The following is an 18,302-nucleotide window of genomic DNA, read 5'->3' on the forward strand; positions in this document are numbered from 1 at the left end:
TGAGAAACATTGAGAAATAGTTTGGTAGATTGTTTTTGTGAAATTAACCAATGATCTACCATGGATAAGCAGCTAGTAAACTATATAATATTGGCAAATACACTTTTCCCATGGGCTGCCCACACGCACCTCACATCCCTACATCAGTTGTAGGTATCCATTCGCAGAAATCTTAGAAAGGCAACAGGAAAAGAGTATTTGCCAATTTGATATTTTTCTAAATGTGATGATGGTGGGAAATGTTGATGCTCTCTGATACAAGACAATTGAGATAATTTGCAAAGATGTTATTATGTTACYTAGAGGTATTTTGTTAGTAAAACAGTCTGCGCAAATGCGCTTCGGGAATCGTCGCAAGGTGGCGGTAAAGTTTTTTTTTCTACAGTAAAAAAACCTTTGAATGTTTACGGTAAGTTCAAAGTTCTCTCAACTCGGAAGTGTCCTCGAGTAGCTACATTTGTTGTGCAGAAAACTACAGTTAATTGACGCTTTGTGGACATATTCTAATTTTAACACATATAAACAACAAAAAGTACATATATTTAGCAGCTGGTGAAGCAGGTTGGTGTATTTACATTATTAACTGTCAATGATTTCAGTGTTTTTTTCCAGTATAAAAGTGCTGCGGCCGCATTGGTTACCATTAGCCGGCTAACAGTTAGCTGCTATGTTAGCCAGCTAACGTCGTTACCTATGTGAAACCATTCGGTCGTAGCAGCTATTCGGCTAGCTAGATATATTCTGTCTTTAATTGTATTGCTTAGGTACATATCGGATATTTAGATGATGTTAGTTTGCTAGTAAAAATTCACAGTGATGTCCTTTATAGTGACTCGATAAAAGATGTCATGAAGCAAGATGGCTAACGTTACTGATTCATTAGAAATAATATAGTAGCTAGCTTGTAGCTAACAAGAAATCCATTCATTTGGCAATTTATGCTACATTAATTATAGCTAGCTGTCCGGCTGGCCAACCAGATTTACAGCAATAGTACTGTATGACTCGCCCGCCCCCCCTCTTACACTCTCCCCTCCCTCTGTAGTCAGGTCATGATGACCACCCTCGTCCATGACACCACTGAGGCGGTGTGTCTGTGTCAGGAGTACAACCTGTTCCTGAAACCCATCGCCAAGATGACGGTGAGTGACACATATAGTGTCACATACACCATTTGGCTGGAAACAGGACATTGAATTCTACGTTGGGCAGGAATGAGCATTTGAATGAGAAAAGTTAACTGTCACAACCTCTACAAGCCAGGATGTTGAATATAATGTAGTGCATTCAGATTTCTATCATCTAAAGCTGGGGAAAAAGATAAAATGCACAGATGCATGCACACTTGCCGAGCTCATGCACGTGTTTACATYGTTCTGTGCATGCTTCTGGTGATAGGAATCTGAATGCGCTACCAGCGCTTTGAGAAGTTGATGTAATTATACTTTCCTGTTGATATATTGTCTCACATTCCTACCGCCAAAAGGAACAACCGCACAGACAACCAGTAAAGCCGCACAGACAACYCAAAAATGTAATTTTATTCAACATTCTGGCTTGTAGAGGTTGAGGAAACATTCCTGATACAGYTGCTCATTTCTGATCTGACGTACAATTCAATGTTATTCAACATAYTGTTTCCAGGCAAATACACCATACACCTGTACCTGAAGTAATGAGCATCTCCAACGCAATGCATTTAACATCCAGATGAGCATGTATTACAGTAAAATGTATTCTATGATTTCTCTTCCAGTTGAGTGTGGCACTGCCCCAGCTGAAGCTGCCTGGGAAGAGCATCTCTAACTGGGAGGTGATGGAGAGGGTGAAGGCCATGGTGGCTCCTGAACAGTTCTCTGCCCTCAGGTTGGCATGTGCCCTGTCCATAGGAACATATTCATACTGTTATAGCCATAGGTCATGTGTGTTTGTGTTTTTTATAGCTAAGCTACAAGCAATCTAATAACAGTAAAACCATGACAATACTGATAATATTGCCAATGGTTTGCATCGTATCAGTATTTTCTGATATGGATACATGTATTGAATGAAGCTGTAATCATCAAGCAATATGTCTCACCGCTGTCTCTCCCCAGGATCTCTAAGAGCACCATGGACTTTATCCGCTTCGAGGGCGAGGTGGAAAACAGAGGGGTGGTGAAGATCCTACTGGCCAAACTGGATGGCAAGAGCATCAAACTCAGCGGCTTCACTGACATACTCAAGGTAACGGAACTGTTATGTAGGGGTCAAAATGTGTCAGGTAAAGTGTGAACAAAAAATCTGTATTTTTGGTGATAGAGTACCTTCCCCAAGTTCTTGTAAAACATAACTTTTTTTACCCTAATCAACCGGACTGATAAATTAACAGGGAATAATACATCATGTAGTTATAACTGATAATAATTTTTCCCTGGTCTGTGGGGTGTCCAGGTGCGTGCAGTGGAGAATAAGATGGACTTCCCGACACGTTATGACTGGGACTCGTTCTTCCGTGACGCCAAGGACATGAACGATACGGTTCCAGGGGAGAGGCCAGACACCATCCGCTTGGAGGGCCTGCCCTGTCGCTGGTTTACCCTGCCTGACGGTCCCCCTGATCGGCCCTCCGAGATGGCCCTGCAGACCATCTTCCGGGTAGGAAAGAACTCATTATATACACTACCAGTCAAAAGTTTGACACACCTACTTATTTAAGGGTTTTTCTTTATTTTTTACTATTTTCTACATTGTAGAATAATAGTGAAGACATCACAACTATGAAATAACACATATGGAATCATGTAGTAACCAAAAAAGTGTTAGACAAATCAAAATATATTTTATATTTGAGATTCTTCAAAGTAGCCACCCTTTTCCTTGATGACAGATTTGTGCACTCTTTGCATTCTCTCAACCAGCTTCATGAGGTAGTCTTGGAATGCATTTCAATTAACAGGTGTGCCTTGTTAAAAGTTCATTTGTGGAATTTTTTTCCTTAATGCGTTTGAGTCAATCAGTTGTGTTGTGACAAGGTAGGGGTGGTATACAGAAGATTGCCCTATTTGGTAAAAGACCAAGTCCATTTTATTGCAAGAACAGATCAAGTAAGTCCATTACTTTAAGACATGAAGGTCAGTCAATCCGGAAAATTTCAAGAACTTTGAAAGTTTCTTCAAGTGCAGTCGCAAAAACCATCAAGCCCTATGATGGCTGTCATGAGGATCGCCACAGGAAAGGAAAACCCGGAGTTACCTCTGCTGCAGAGGATAAGTTCATTAGAGTTAACTGCAGCTCAGAAATTGCAGCCCAAATAAATGCTTCACGGAGTTCAAGTAACAGACACATCTCAACATCAACTGTTCAGAGGAGACTGCGTGAATCAGGCCTTCATGGTCGAATTGCTGCAAAGAACACACTACTGAAGGACACCAATAAGAATAGACTTGCTTGGGGCAAGAAACACGAGCAATGGACATTAGACCGGTGGAAATCTGTACTTTACTCTGATGAGTCTAAATTAAAAAATGTTGGTTCCAAACGCCGTGTCTTTCAGGGATGCAAACTAGTCACCTTTCAGGTGAAATTTGGCATTTTGAATCCAAAATAGGTGATCTACGTGATTCGTGTTGATCCGATGAGAGATTTTTTMGGGGGGGAGGGGGAGCAATACTGGGTGTATCCAAGGCTCAGCCAATTGTTTACCTACTAGAATGCAGTGCAGCACGCGACTGAAGAAAGAAGAGATAACCAACTTACTAGTTACAGCATCAGCGCGCCCTCTGGAAAGACAGCTTGACAGTTACAGCAGCGCGTCCCCTGAACGATAAGGAAGAGGTAACGTMTGGTGAGAAGCCTGACCACGGAGACGGGGGTGAGAAGGTGACGAAGCGTACTTCATGAGCTGTAACTGAAAAACTACTGGTATTTTGAAAGTTTGAGGTGAGGGAGAAAGTGTGGTGGAACAAGTATTAGCATTGTTAAGTATCTTGTTAGCTGGATCGAATTCTTCGTTAGCTTGCCAGAGAAATGTTGAGCAGCATTAGCCAAGTTATATGATCAAATAATTGAGTTTACGGTGTTAAAATTAGCTTGCTAATAAAGGCAGACAGCTAACATTAGCTAGCTAACATAACATCAGATGAGGTAACATTAGTAACCTAACCAATTCCCTATAGTATTAACTGGTATATGACTCCTTGCCGTTCCTCAAGTGAAAACGCATTAGTTGCTTACTGGACCCTGGCAATCTGTGTGAAATGTTCACTAGCTAACGAACTAACAACTATCTGTTAACTAATGTTTTCCATCTACAGTATGTGGTTAATTTCCAGAATGAGAGAATTAGGTGTAAATGAGGCGTTGCTTYTGAGAAGTGATTCCGGGATCAAGTGTAGATGGAGCTGTGCCTGGCTTAAGCTGGATGCCACTATAGAGGTGAAAGGAACACCACACACTTTCCCTCTTTCTCACTTTCGCTGGCACATTGTAGAACACATGTCCACAGGCAGAAAGTATACAATGTAATAATGTGCAGTGTWGCCCAAATATATTGTTTTTGTTGTGTTGAACTTGACAGTAACACGTGTGTATTTTTGCACACATGTAGCCTTGTGCACTTGATCGATATCTATAGTGGCCACTATAATAGAGCAAAAATAGAATGCTTGCTTGTTTCATTCTATTTCTACTTTAAGATGTGTTTTTCCCAAGTGCAGTGTTTATGTGTGTGTGGTCACAAGCGTTCTATTATAAAGGCTGTCATGGTCACAAGCGTTCTATTATAAAGGCTCTCATGGCTAACTGCAATATTAGTGTATTGTTTTTTTTCTCATTTTACATTTACATTTAAGTCATTTAGCAGACGCTCTTATCCAAGCCTTTCTCAAGGCTTGAGTTTCATTTGCAGTAAAGTCTAGGCAACAGAATATTGGATTGCCTTAACATTTTTTTGCTGTGAGTTAGGTTCACATTAACCACTTATTTTACACCCAAACTGATAATGTAGATCATATTCTTTGTTGTTTAATTTGTTAACCTGCATTTCCCCGTAGCAGTGATTTAATTWTTTTTTTTGCATGTTTCAGTGCAACAAAAAACCTGTCACCTTTTTGGGCCCTCACCAGTTTGCATCCCTGATCTTTGTGAGACGCAGAGTAGGTGAACGGGTGATCTCCGCATGTGTGGTTCCCACATGAAGCATGGAGGAGGAGGTGTGATTGTGTGGTGGTGCTTTGCTGTTGACACTTTTTTATTTTGAATTCAAGGCGCACTTAACCAGCATGGCTACCACAGCATTCTGCAGTGATATGCCATCTCATCTGGTTTGCACTTAGTGGGACTATCATTTGTTTTTCAACAGGACAATTACCCAACACACCTACAGGCTGTGTAAGGGCTATTTGACCAAGAAGGAGAGTGATGGAGTGCTGCATCAGATGACCTGGCCTCCACAATCACACTACCTCAACCCAATTGAGATGGTTTGGGATGAGTTGGACTGCAGAGTGAAGGAAAAGCAGCCAAGAAGTGCTCAGCATATGTGGGAACTCCTTCAAGACTTGGAAAAGCATTGAGAGAATGTCAAGAGTGTGCAAATCTGTAGTCAAGGCAAAGGGTGGCTACTTTGAAGAATTTTAAATATATTTTGATTTGTTTAACACTTTAGMTTACTACATGATTCCATATGTGTTATTTCATACTTTTGATGTCTTCACTATTATTCTACAATGTAGAAAATAGTCAAATAAAGAAAAATCCTTGAATGAGTAGTTGTGTCCAAACTTTTGACTGGTACTGTACCTAACAATCAATTACTCAATCTGTCATCGATCAATCAAATCCCCTTATACACACATCCTAATTAGGGCTGGGACGATACCAGTATCACAATATTCTTTCCATGGCTAAAATGAAAACACAAAGCAGACTTAACTTGTTTTCCTTTAAAAACCTGCTGTATGTAAAATATTGTGTTCTATTGCTTGAAATATAAATAAATGTGACTYGATGACAACATGATGTTTGTTTCCAACATAAGAAGTGAAATCCACTTTGTTTTGTTTRCTTGCCACGATACTAATGAGTATTGCAATACTGGTATTGTTCCAGCCCTACACCTAACCTTATCACTCCTCCCAGGGCTTTGGTCAGGTGCGTCATGTAGACATCCCCATGTTGGACCCGTACAGAGAGGATACTCTTGATAAGAACTTCAACACCTTCACCTTCGGCGGCCATCTTAACTTTGAGGCGTACGTCCAGTACCAGGAGTACGATGGCTTCGCCAAGGCCATGGACACACTGAGAGGCATGAAGCTCATGTACAAAGGAGAGGACGGCAAGGCTGTGGCCTGCAACATCAAGGTACTGAACTACACACACTATCCACACTACAGACACACAAACATATACACACACTAAGAGGGATGAACCACGTATAGAAGGGGAGAGGAGGGTATCCACACTTTTAGATCTGGGTGAAGGTTGAGGGGATTGTCCTGCTGTGTCAGCACTAGAACCGCCATAGGCCAACGACCACTGACGTTTGATTTTGTAAAACAACCCCCCCCCCCCCCCCCCCCAAAAGAATGCAACGACCCTCCCTGACTTTTCCTTAAAGTTTGTATTTTACATTGCTCATTGGTCAGAATTTTGAAATCACAAAGTGTTTCAAGCCATTTTTCTCTGTTTTCTTCACACCTATTCCCATTTTAACCAGCTAAAACAATCCGCTGTAGGTTGTTGGTACGCAGCCAGGGGCTAATCTGTCTCGCTCCTCACTGAATGACAAATGGATGAATGGCCGATAATTGTGCACATTATTTCCCAATTTCATTTTAATTAGGCCTAACTAAATTAAGGAGGGTGAAGAGGTTGATGATTCAATWAAAAAATATAATAGTGTAAGGATTAGTGTTTATGAGCCTATTTGCCAATGTTGGCGCTCAATTTTATAGCTAATTATTTGACTGCACGCCTTGTAGGTTGATATCATTGTCTTTTACTTTTTACTTTGAAAAATAATCTGTTACAGGACTGTTTTATTTACAATAACTATTACTAATAAAATGTATTGTAAGGGAAATGAAACCATGCTATGTGTTGCAGTAGGCCTTTAGAATAATGCTAAACATATCCTTGACTCAATCCGAGTTAATGAGCGAGGGGAAACAAACGATGCCAGTCAGCCTGCGCAGCCGGCCCATTTGAAACTACCCAAACTACACCCAAACTACACCTAAATTTATACCCAAACTAATTTCACACATAATAAGAGTTAGCCTAAAGACAAGATTAAATTGACAATGGTTTGATGAGTGACAATATTATCAGTTGTCAAATTGTACATGAGTGATGAGTGTTTTAGATTTCTATATAGTATCAGTGTCTGTGACACTTACACTACCGGTCAAAAGTTTTAGAACACCTACTCATTCAAGGGTTTTTCATTATTTCTACTATTTTCTACATTGTAGAATAATAGTGAAGACATCAAAACTATAAAAAACACATGAAATCATGTATTAACTAGGGATGCACAATATATTGGTGAACATATCGGAATCGGCCGATATTAGCTAAAAATGCCAACATCGGTATCGGCCCGATGTCTAGTTTAACGCCGACGTGAAAACCCGATGTCAAWGCTTACGTGCATACCTATATAATGTAGGTACATGACGTAATGACACCACGTAAAATTTTGCCTTACACTTGCAACACAGCATTCCTAACCTAGCCCACAATGTCTGCTGTGTGGATCGAGCAGTCGAGCAGTGATTTGGAAGAGTAAGGAAATTTCAGCTAGACAACTCAAAGGCGAAATCKATTAATGGCAAGATAATGGGATTCATTGTCCTTGACAATCAACCATTCTCTGTTGTGGGTGATATTGGCTTTCGCGACTGGTCGAGCACCGGTACATACTAACCTTACCATGTGCGCTATTGTTCAGATTTTGCCCTACCGGAGTTACACAGTAATTGCGTCACTGCTATTAGCTTCACGACATGCTTATGGAACGCCGTTTGGGTCTTTGCATGTCAAATAACACTTTTTTATTTTTTATTATTATATTTTTTTTATCCCCTTTTCACCCCAATTTTCGTGGTATCCAATCGCTAGTAATTACTATCTTGTCTCATCGCTACAACTCCTGTACGGGCTCGGGAGAGACGAAGGTCGAAAGCCACGCGTCCTCCGAAGCACAACCCAACCAAGCCGCACTGCTTCTTAACACAGCGCGCCTCCAACCCGGAAGCCAGCCGCACCAATGTGTCGGAGGAAACACCGTGCACCTGGCCCCCTTGGTTAGCACGCACTGCGCCCGGCCCGCCACAGGAGTCTCTGGAGCGCGATGAGACAAGGATATCCCTACCGGCCAAACCCTCCCTAACCTGGACGACGCTAGCCCAATTGTGCGTCGCCCCCACGGACCTCCCGGAGAAATAACACTATTTGACGCGTTAAATAAGCTTTTAATTTGACACGTCAAATAACACAGTTCTATTATAGAATGTTGTGTGTTCTTCATTTGTACGTGCAAGCCAAGCGCCACCACTGTCAAAGCTGTGCAAACAAGCAAACACCGGCCATGAACAATGTGTTTACAGTACCGCATTGGTAATAAAGCATTATTTGTTCGACTGCAACTTCTGGCGTAGCTAGCTAGGTTTAGCTTGGTACCTAGATAGTACCAATACAACCAGCCTGAAAACAATGACCAGTAGAAACTGAAGTCATTTTCACTATTCTTAGCAATGATTTAGGAATCRTTGTAAGTATTAGCTAGGTAGCCACTTGTTGTTTGCCTATTGAACTTGAAATAAATAGCTAGCCAGCTACTTAACCCTGTTGCCAAAGCTAACGTTAAAAGCAGCCAGCTAGCTTCATCTGGCTAGTGACGCTCGACCGGACCGGGGTATATGTTGTGAAGCTAGCCGCAATAAGGATTAGGCACAATAGTGGAATTTGCGGTTTGCCTTCAAAATAAAAGTACTGCTTTGAAAGTGATGCAGATGGTTACAATTGTTGGAATCATGCCATATTTAGACCAGATAATGTAAAACAAGGTTGGAATGTGAACCAATGAAATGGGATATCAGTCTACTCAGTGACACCCACAGAACACAACTGTGAAGAGTTTACGCAAATATTAGCATTGTAGCTCTTATCGCGGGACTGTGACTGTGTGTGAAAACCTCCCCAGTCAGCCTATTGTGTGTATTGACATTCATATTGCACGCTACAGCTTTACCTAAGGATTGGGGATCAATGAAATGGGGTAACAGTCTACTCAGTGACACCCAGAGAACATTGGCGTCTTTTAAATGAGGGTTATTTTAGATGACGACACCTAGCTATATAGTTAGCTAGCTAACTATAGCTACTGAAACAGACGTCGTGTTGCTATGTTTTTGGGGAAGAACATTGTTTGCATACATTTTTTATGACCAGCGCTGTAGGTGCGCGAGACAGCTTTACCTGCATCATAGCATACATATCGATGAATCGTTGTGACATATGAAATACAAGAGAGAGTGTAATCAATGTGTAATATCTATGCAAAAAATGTATGAATGCGTTAAATTATAATGTGACGTGCAGTCATATGCAGGTCCTGATTGGTCAACAAGCTAGTATATTTTTTGCCATGCAAAGACCCAAACAGCATTCCATAGAAATCCTGGTTGAGAATGAAACGACTGAACAACGAAACAGCACAGCAAGTAAGTGAAAGAAATAGGTTTTGATTATGTTTTACTGGTAATGGYGACATATGTAAATGCCAACAAATAACTTTTTGGTGTGTGTGTGTAACCTTTTATTTAACTAGGCAAGTCAGTTAAGAACAAATTCTTATTTGCAATGACGGCCTACCCCAGCCAAACCCAGATGACGCTGGGCCAGTTGTGCGCCGCCCTATGGGACTCCCAATCACGGCCAGATGTGATACAGCCTGGATTCGAACCAGGGACTATAGTGACGCCTCTTGCACTGAGATGCAGTGCCTTAGACCGCTTCGTCCATGTGTGTGTCTGTGTGTTAACTATTTAACTGTACTAGAATGCTTAAAAGGCCTCTAAACATTTGGAATATCGGTTATCGGTATCGGGTTTTTTTTGTCAAGGAAAATATTGGATATCGGTATCGGCCAAAAATGTCATACCGGTGCATCACTAGAAGTAACCAAAAAAGTTTTAAACAAATCAAAATATTTTATATTTGAGATTCTTCAACTTGCCACCCTTTGCCTTGATGACAGCTTTGCACACAATCTTTGCATTCTTTCAACCAGCTTCATGAGGTTGTCACTTGGAATGTATTTCAATTAACAGGTGTGCCTTGTTAATGTGTGGAATTTATTTTCTTCTTAATGCGTTTGAGCCAGTCAGTTGTGTTGTGACAAGGTAGGGGTGGTATACAGAAGATAGCCCTATTTGGTAAAATATACTTTTTTTTCTATTGTGTTATTGACTATGTTTGTTTATCCCATGTGTAACTCTGTGTTGTTGTTTGTGTCGCACTGCTTTGCTTTATCTTGGCCAGGTCGCAGTTGTAAATGATAACTTATTCTTAACTTCTTATGGCTGCATCCCGCTACCGGGATCGATATGACAGCAGCCAGATAAAGTGCAGGGCGCCAAATTCAAAAACCAGAAATCTCATAATTTAAAAATTAAAATTAAAATTCCTCAAACGTACATGTGTCTTATATCATTTTAAAGGTATTCTTGTTGTTAATCCCACCAAAGTGTCCGATTTTCAAATATGCTTTTCAGCGAAAGCACTACAAACGATTATGTTAGGTCACCATCAAACCAAAATATGCACAGCCATTTTTCCAGCGAAAGATAGCAGTTAGAAAAAGCAGAAATAGAGATAAAATGAATCACTAACCTTTGATTATCTTCATCAGATGACACTCATAGGACTTCATGTTACACAATACATGCATGTTTTGTTTGATAAAGTTCATATTTATAACAAAAAAATATGAGTTTACATTGCGTGCGTTAGATTCACTAGTTCCAAAAACATCCAGTGATGGTGCATAGCCACATCGTTTCAACAGAAATACTCATCATAAATGTAGATGATAATACAAGTTATACACATGGAATTATAGATATACCTCTCCTTAATTCAACCGCTGTGTCAGATTTCCAAAAACTTTACGGAAAAAGCAAATCTTGCAATAATCTGAGACGGAGCTCAGAACAGTAGCCAAATTAGCCGCCATGTTGGACTCAACAGAAACCAGAAAATACATGATAATAGTTTCCTTACCTTTGATGAACTTCATCAGATGCGTCCTAGGATCCCGGTCCACAATAAATGCTTGATTTGTTCGATAATGTCCATTATTTATGTCCAATTAGCTACTTTGGTTCGCGCCTTCGGTAAACAATTCCAAAGTCAGAAAGCGCCTCCACTATAACGTGACAAATGTCCAAAAGTTCGTAACAGTCAGTAGAAACATGTCAAACGATGTACTGATCAATCTTTAGAAGTTGTTTAACATACATCTTGAATAACGTTCCAACCGGAAAATTTAATTGACTTCAGAGAGCGATGGAACGACGTCCTACTCATGTGAAGGTGCATGGTGAATGCGTGATCAGCCCGTGGAAGTGATTACTCATTCCTGTCTCCTCGGCCCCCCTTCACTTAGAGTCATCAGACAAAGTTCTGTTGACTGTTGACATCTAGTGGAAGCCGTAGGAAGTGAAAACTCATCTATATCTCGCTGTCATTTCAATTGAGAGCATGGTTGAAAATCTGACACCTCAGAAACAATTCAAACAGGAAGTGGAACTTCTCAGGTTTTTGCCTGCCATATGAGTTCTGTTATACTCACAGACATAATTCAAACAGTTTTAGAAACTTCAGAGTGTTTTCTATCCAATATGAATAATAATATGCATATATTAGCAACTGGGACTAAGGAGTAGGCCGTTTAATATGGGCACCTCTGTGCACCTTTCATCCAAGCTACTCAATACTGCCCCTGCAGCAATAAGAAGMTAACTAGCCTACCTGGTTAAATAAAGGTGAAATATATATTTTTTAAAGACCAAGTCCATATTATGGCAAGGACAGCTCAAATAAGCAAAGAGAAACGACGGTCCATCATTACTTTAAGACATGAAGGTCAGTCAATACGGAACATTTCAAGAACTTTGAAAGTTTCTTCAAGTGCAGTCGCAAAAACAATCATGCGCTATGATGAAACTGGCTCTCATGAGGACCGCCACAGGAAAGTTAGACCCAGAGTTACCCCTGCTCTATAGGATAAGTTCATTACAGAGTTCAAGTAACAGACACATCTCAACATCAACTGTTCAGCGCAGACTGTGTGAATCTGGCCTTCATTGTCGAATTGCTGCAAAGAAACACCAAGGACACCAATAAGAAGAAGAGACATACTTGGGCCAAGAAACACAAGCAATGGATATTAGACCGGTGGAAATATGTCCTTTGGTCTGGAGTCCAAATTTGAGATTTTTGGTTCCAACTGCCGTGGCTTTGTAAGACGCAGTGTGGGTGAACGGATGATCTCCGCATGTGAATTTCCCACCGTAAAGCTTGGAGAAGGAGGTGTTATGGTATGGGGGRGCATCTGGTTTGCGCTTAGTGGGACTCATTTGTTTTTCAACACGACAATGACCCAACACACCTCCAGGCTGTGTAAGGCTATTTGACCAAGAAGGAGAGCAACGGAGTGCTGCATCAGATGATCTGGCCTCCACAATCCCCCCGACTTCAACCAAATTGAGATGGTTTGGGATGACTCGGACCACAGAGTGAAGGAAAAGCAGCCAACAAATGCTCAGCATATGTGGGAACTCCTTCAAGACTTGGAAAAGCATTCCAGGTGAAGCTGGTTGAGAGAAAGCTGTCAGGGCAAAGGGTGGCTATTTGAAGAATCTCAAATATAATATATATTGATTTTGTTTAATACTTTTTTGGTTACTACATGATTCCAGGTGTTATTTCATAGTTTTGATGTCCTCACTATTATTKTACAATGTAGAAAATAGTAAAAATAAAGAAACACCCTTGAATGAGTAGGTGTGTCCAAACTGTTGACTGGTGTTGTACCTTTGTAAAATAACTCAAAGTTCGAGTGGTGCAGCTCTATTTCCAAATATCATTTTTTCCAAGAATATCCACGCTGTTCATGCGTTCAGCACATAACCACTCGCACGCTGTCCATGTGTTCAGCACATAACCACTCGCACGCTGTTCATGCGTTCAGCACATGACCACTTGCACGCTGTCCATGTGTTCAGCACATGACCACTCGCACGCTGTCCATGCGTTCAGCACATGACCACTCGCACGCTGTCCATGCGTTCAGCACATGACCACTCGCACGCTGTCCATGCGTTCAGCACATGACCACTCACATAGCAGCTTTGCTCAGGCTACTAAGCAAAGACTAGTAACATAATACACTTAAAATATGCTATTTAGTTTTTTWAAAATACATTTTCTTATTTTCACAATGTTTCTTTAGACCTGCCAAAATGAAGTTACAGTGGATTCATTTGTGATGGATTTAACTCTTGAACTTGTGGTTTTTAGTTTGTACTTTTAGCCTAGAGTAACAAACTAGTTAAAATGCTTTTAGGTTCTCTGAAGTAATTGTTTTTTAGTATACTATACTAACACCTCCATAAACACAACCAAATTCTTCTTCTTCTGATAGCATATATGAAATGTATTTATTAGACTGTTAGAATGTTGATGCACCATTGGCTGGAAGGGGGGATCCATCGAGGCCAAGTGTATGCTAATGGGGGTTAGTCAGTAGAGAAGGGCTTGTGTAGGACAGCAGGTTTAATGTCTTTTGGTGAAATGAAAGTCAGGCCATTATAATTCCAAGGATCACTGGACCAAACCGGGAGGCCTGGTCCCTAATCCAGAACTAAACTGTTCTTCCTTAATGAAGAGAGAGATGGAGAAATTAGGAGAGAGAGCTGTCTCTAATCCACATGGGTCACAGCTTCTCAGGCCAAAATAAGAGAAAGAGGGGAGGGGATGAGGAGAGAGAGAGAGGGTGGAAGGAGGAGAGTGGCAGGGGAGTAGCACGTCCTGTCTGTCAGGTGACCTTTGACACGAATAAACACCCGAGTGTCACTAGTGGACCCTGCAGTCCTACACCAACTCACTCGGCTAACTGTTTGCCTGCCTGTCTGTCAGGTGACCTTTGACACCAGTAAGCACCTGAGTGACGTGGCTCTGAAGAGACGGCAGCAGGAACGACTGAGAATACTGGAGTTGGAGAGACAGAGGGAGGAGCTGAAACGCAAGGAGAAGGAGGAAGAGGAGAGACAGAAGGAGGAGGAGAGGTATGCAGAGAAAAGAGATGAGGTCATATGCCTGGTCTGAAAACATTGTCCCCTGTCTTTTCCTCTTTAGTGGTCTGTAGTTCTGAGGCGACCGGATAGGTGTAAGGAACATTGTGATTGCTCCACCTCGTCTTCCAATGAGTGTAAGCGTCCACTTTATTGCTGTCACCCATCCAGTCCTTCAGATCTCAAACCAAAGGTGGTAGGAACTAAGCTACTAGGGCCCATACTGATAGACAGTAGSAGAGCTACAGTGGGGAGAACAAGTATTTGATACACTGCCGATTTTGCAGGTTTTCCTACTTACAAAGCATGTAGAGGTCTGTCATTTTTATCATAGGTACACTTCAACTGTGAGAGACAGAATCTAAAACAAAAATCCAGAAAATCACATTGTATGATTTTTAAATAATTAATTTGCATTTTATTGCATGACATAAGTATTTGATCACCTACCAACCAGTAAGAATTCCGGCTCTCACAGACCTGTTAGTTTTTCTTTAAGAAGCCCTCCTGTTCTCCACTCATTACCTGTATTAACTGCACCTGTTTGAACTCGTTACCTGTATAAAAGACACCTGTCCACACACTCAATCAAACAGACTCCAACCTCTCCACAATGGCCAAGACCAGAGAGCTGTGTAAGGACATCAGGGATAAAATTGTAGACCTGCACAAGGCTGGGATGGGCTACAGGACAATAGGCAAGCAGCTTGGTGAGAAGGAAACAACTGTTGGCGCAATTATTAGAAAATGGAAGAAGTTCAAGATGACGGTCAATCACCCTCGGTCTGGGGCTCCATGCAAGATTTCACCTCGTGGGGCATCAATGATCATGAGGAAGGTGAGGGATCAGCCCAGAACTACACGGCAGGACCTGGTCAATGACCTGAAGAGAGCTGGGACCACAGTCTCAAAGAAAACCATTAGTAACACACTACGCCGTCATGGATTAAAATCCTGCAGCGCACGCAAGGTCCCCCTGCTTAAGCCAGTGCATGTCCAGGCCCGTCTGAAGTTTGCCAATGACCATCTGGATGATCCAGAGGAGGAATGGGAGAAGGTCATGTGGTCTGATGAGACAAAAATAGAGCTTTTTGGTCTAACTCCACTCGCCGTGTTTGGAGGAAGAAGAAGTATGAGTACAACCCCAAGAACACCATCCCAACCGTGAAGCATGGAGGTGGAAACATCATTCTTTGGGGATGCTTTTCTGCAAAGGGGACAGGACGACTGCACCGTATTGAGGGGAGGATGGATGGGGCCATGTATCGCGAGATCTTGGCCATCAACCTCCTTCCCTCAGTAAGAGCATTGAAGATGGGTCGTGGCTGGGTCTTCCAGCATGACAACGACACGAAGCACACAGCCATGGCAACTAAGGAGTGGCTCCGTAAGAAGCATCTCAAGGTCCTGGAGTGGCCTAGCCAGTCTCCAGACCTGAACCCAATAGAAAGTCTTTGGAGGGAGCTGAAAGTCCGTATTGCCCAGCGACAGCCCCGAAACCTGAAGGATCTGGAGAAGATCTGTAGGGAGGAGTGGGCCAAAATCCCTGCTGCAGTGTGTGCAAACCTAGTCAAGAACTACAGGAAACGTATGATCTCTGTAATTGCAAACAAAGGTTTCTGTACCAAATATTAAGTTCTGCTTTTCTGATGTATCAAATACTTATGTCATGCAATAAAATGCAAATTAATTACTTAAAAATCATACAATGTGATTTTCTGGATTTTTGTTTTAGATTCCGTCTCTCATAGTTGAAGTGTACCTATGATAAAAATTACAGACCTCTACATGCTTTGTAAGTAGGAAAACCTGCAAAATCGGCAGTGTATCAAATACTTGTTCTCCCCACTGTATGTATTAGACTAGTGAATGATCCATGCTTCTGCTGTGGTTGTAGGAAACAGAAGGAGGCGGAGGAGGAGGAAAAGGAACGGAGGAGGGAGGAGAGGATACGGAAACGAGAGCAGAAGCTGAGAGACCGGGAGGAGAGGAGAAACCTAAAGAAGGTGAAGAGGAGACAGGAGGAGGAGCAGAAGAAGTTGCAGATGAAGATTGCGACGGAGGAGAGAAGGCTGTTGTTGGCTCAGAGGAACTTGGAGTCTATACGCCTTATCGCTGAACTACTGGGCAGGGCCAAGGTACACACACACACTTGATGCATGGTGTCATTTAATGCACCAGTACTTACACCTATACCAATGCACATTTAATACAGACACATGCCGATAGGACCTACATTACAATCTGTGTCTTTCTCATTCTCTCCCCTCCCTAGGCTCTGAAACAGCAACAGCAGGATAAGGAGAGAGTGGAGAGAGAGGAGCGAGAGAAAGAGGAGTTAGCCCGGCTGGAGCAGCTTGAGGCCTGCAGGCGGGAGCAGGAGGCGGAGTTGAGACGTGTGGAGTTAGAGAAAGGGCGTGCCTTGGATCTGCAGCGCAGAGAGAGGGAGCTGAGGGAGAGACTGGTTGGTAACCTGCTGAAGAAGGCTGGAGGAGAGGGAGAAAACCAGACCTCCACCCAGCCCTCAGCCCTGACCATGCACAAGGGAGACAGCTCCGACCTGAGTAAGATAGGCAGGGCCCTGGGGGTGAACGGGGTGAGACCGAGGGGAGAGGAGAGACCCAGAGCTATGGTACGATCACACGTCACTGAGAAACAGATAGGAGAGAGGGAGGAGAGGCGAGGAGGCATGGAGGAGAGGCGAGGAGGCATGGAGGAGAGGAGAGGTAATGAATGTAGAAGCAGAGAGGCGAGGGAGAAACCTAGAGAAAGGGAGAGGAGTCGGTCCCATAGCCAGTGTAGGAGGAGGTACAGCCGGAGACGAAGAAGCTCCAGCAGAAAGAGGAGTGATAGTCGAAGGAGGAGGAGAAGTCATAGTTCTAAGAGGAGAAGCGAAAGCAGACGGAGAAGTCGCATTTCTAAGAGGAGAAGCGATAGCAGACGGAGGAGTGGTAGTCGTAGCCACAGGAGAGACAGTCACCATGGACGGGGCCGCAGCAGCAGGAGCACCAGCCATGATTGGAGCAGAAGCTCTAGTGAGAGGAGCCACAGCAGAGGCAGGAGGGGCCAAAGACATAGTCGACATAAAGACAGCAGGAGCAGATCTAGTAGCAGCAGCTCTAGGAGTAGAGAGAAGAGGGAGAAGGACAGGAGTACAGAGAGGAGTAAAGACAGGGACTCCAGGAAGCGTAGTAGGAGTCGTTCTCATTCCAGACGACACTAAACGCAGCCAGAGGAGACAGAAGAGGACCCTATGCCTGGGTCTAGTTTAAGTGATGCATGGTCAGGCATTCTAGTATGCTACTGTCTCTGGGCCATATCAGCTTCTTACACACACACCTCTTTCTCTCGCTCTCTCTCTCTCCCCCCAGTGCTCTTTGTTCATCTCTAGTTGGTTTATTTACTGAATTTAAAAAATGCTATACTGCTATTATGTTCTGTTTGACACATGTAGATTCCATATGTACTGTAGATTGATCACGCGGTTAGTATGTGTCTCCTGTGTAGAAAGACATAGAGGAAGGACACAGAAAAAATACTTGATCTTTCTGGGTCACAGMGAATGGCCTGGTTTGTGTTTCAGAAGAATAAGTCGCTCTGGATAAGAGCGTCTGCTAAATGACTTAAATGTAAATGTAAGAACAGCTTTAGTTGGATTCTGGGAATTGTAGTTAAGGATTAGTGCTTCAGCAGGATGCAGGGATCTGTAGTCCTATGGGAAAATGTCACAAGGTCTAGAACAGTAGATCGACAGCTGTAGTTTAAGTCAAGCTTTTTACTCTAGGATAAAGTAGGGGGGGGTATTAAACAACTGACCGACGTTGGTTCAATTACTTGAATTCTATTTAGTTTGTGCCGTTTTTCTAGAGAGAAATCGAATCACTCACTAGAGAAATCGAAGCCAAAGACTTACAGGCTAAAGATGACCAGATGTCATGTTTCTGAGTTCCGCGTTTG

At 42.5% G+C, this 18,302-nt stretch overlaps 1 protein-coding gene across 1 annotated transcript; it reads left to right on the forward strand.

Annotated features, from left to right (window-relative positions):
• The first annotated feature begins 412 nt into the window (after positions 1-412).
• Positions 413-17,826, forward strand: akap17a (A kinase (PRKA) anchor protein 17A). Its single transcript, XM_023981418.2, has 9 exons — positions 413-561; positions 1,046-1,142; positions 1,757-1,866; positions 2,097-2,226; positions 2,434-2,637; positions 6,121-6,345; positions 14,191-14,339; positions 16,243-16,483; positions 16,621-17,826. The coding sequence occupies exons 2-9, from the start codon at positions 1,053-1,055 to the stop codon at positions 17,566-17,568; spliced, it is 2,097 nt and encodes a 698-aa protein (XP_023837186.1). The 5' UTR covers positions 413-561; positions 1,046-1,052; the 3' UTR covers positions 17,569-17,826.
• The last annotated feature ends 476 nt before the right edge of the window (positions 17,827-18,302 follow it).

The sequence above is a fragment of the Salvelinus sp. IW2-2015 genome, linkage group LG36 (assembly GCF_002910315.2).
Source record: "Salvelinus sp. IW2-2015 linkage group LG36, ASM291031v2, whole genome shotgun sequence".
NCBI lineage: Eukaryota > Metazoa > Chordata > Actinopteri > Salmoniformes > Salmonidae > Salvelinus > Salvelinus sp. IW2-2015.

Excerpts from the sequence above, each read along its gene's own strand:
- akap17a (XM_023981418.2), top strand. The coding sequence starts at position 1,053 with ATGATGACCACCCTCGTCCATGACACCACTGAGGCGGTGTGTCTGTGT. Across the intron at positions 1,867-2,096 it reads GAACAGTTCTCTGCCCTCAG|GATCTCTAAGAGCACCATGG; the intron begins GTTGGCATGTGC and ends GTCTCTCCCCAG. Across the intron at positions 14,340-16,242 it reads AGACAGAAGGAGGAGGAGAG|GAAACAGAAGGAGGCGGAGG; the intron begins GTATGCAGAGAA and ends CTGTGGTTGTAG.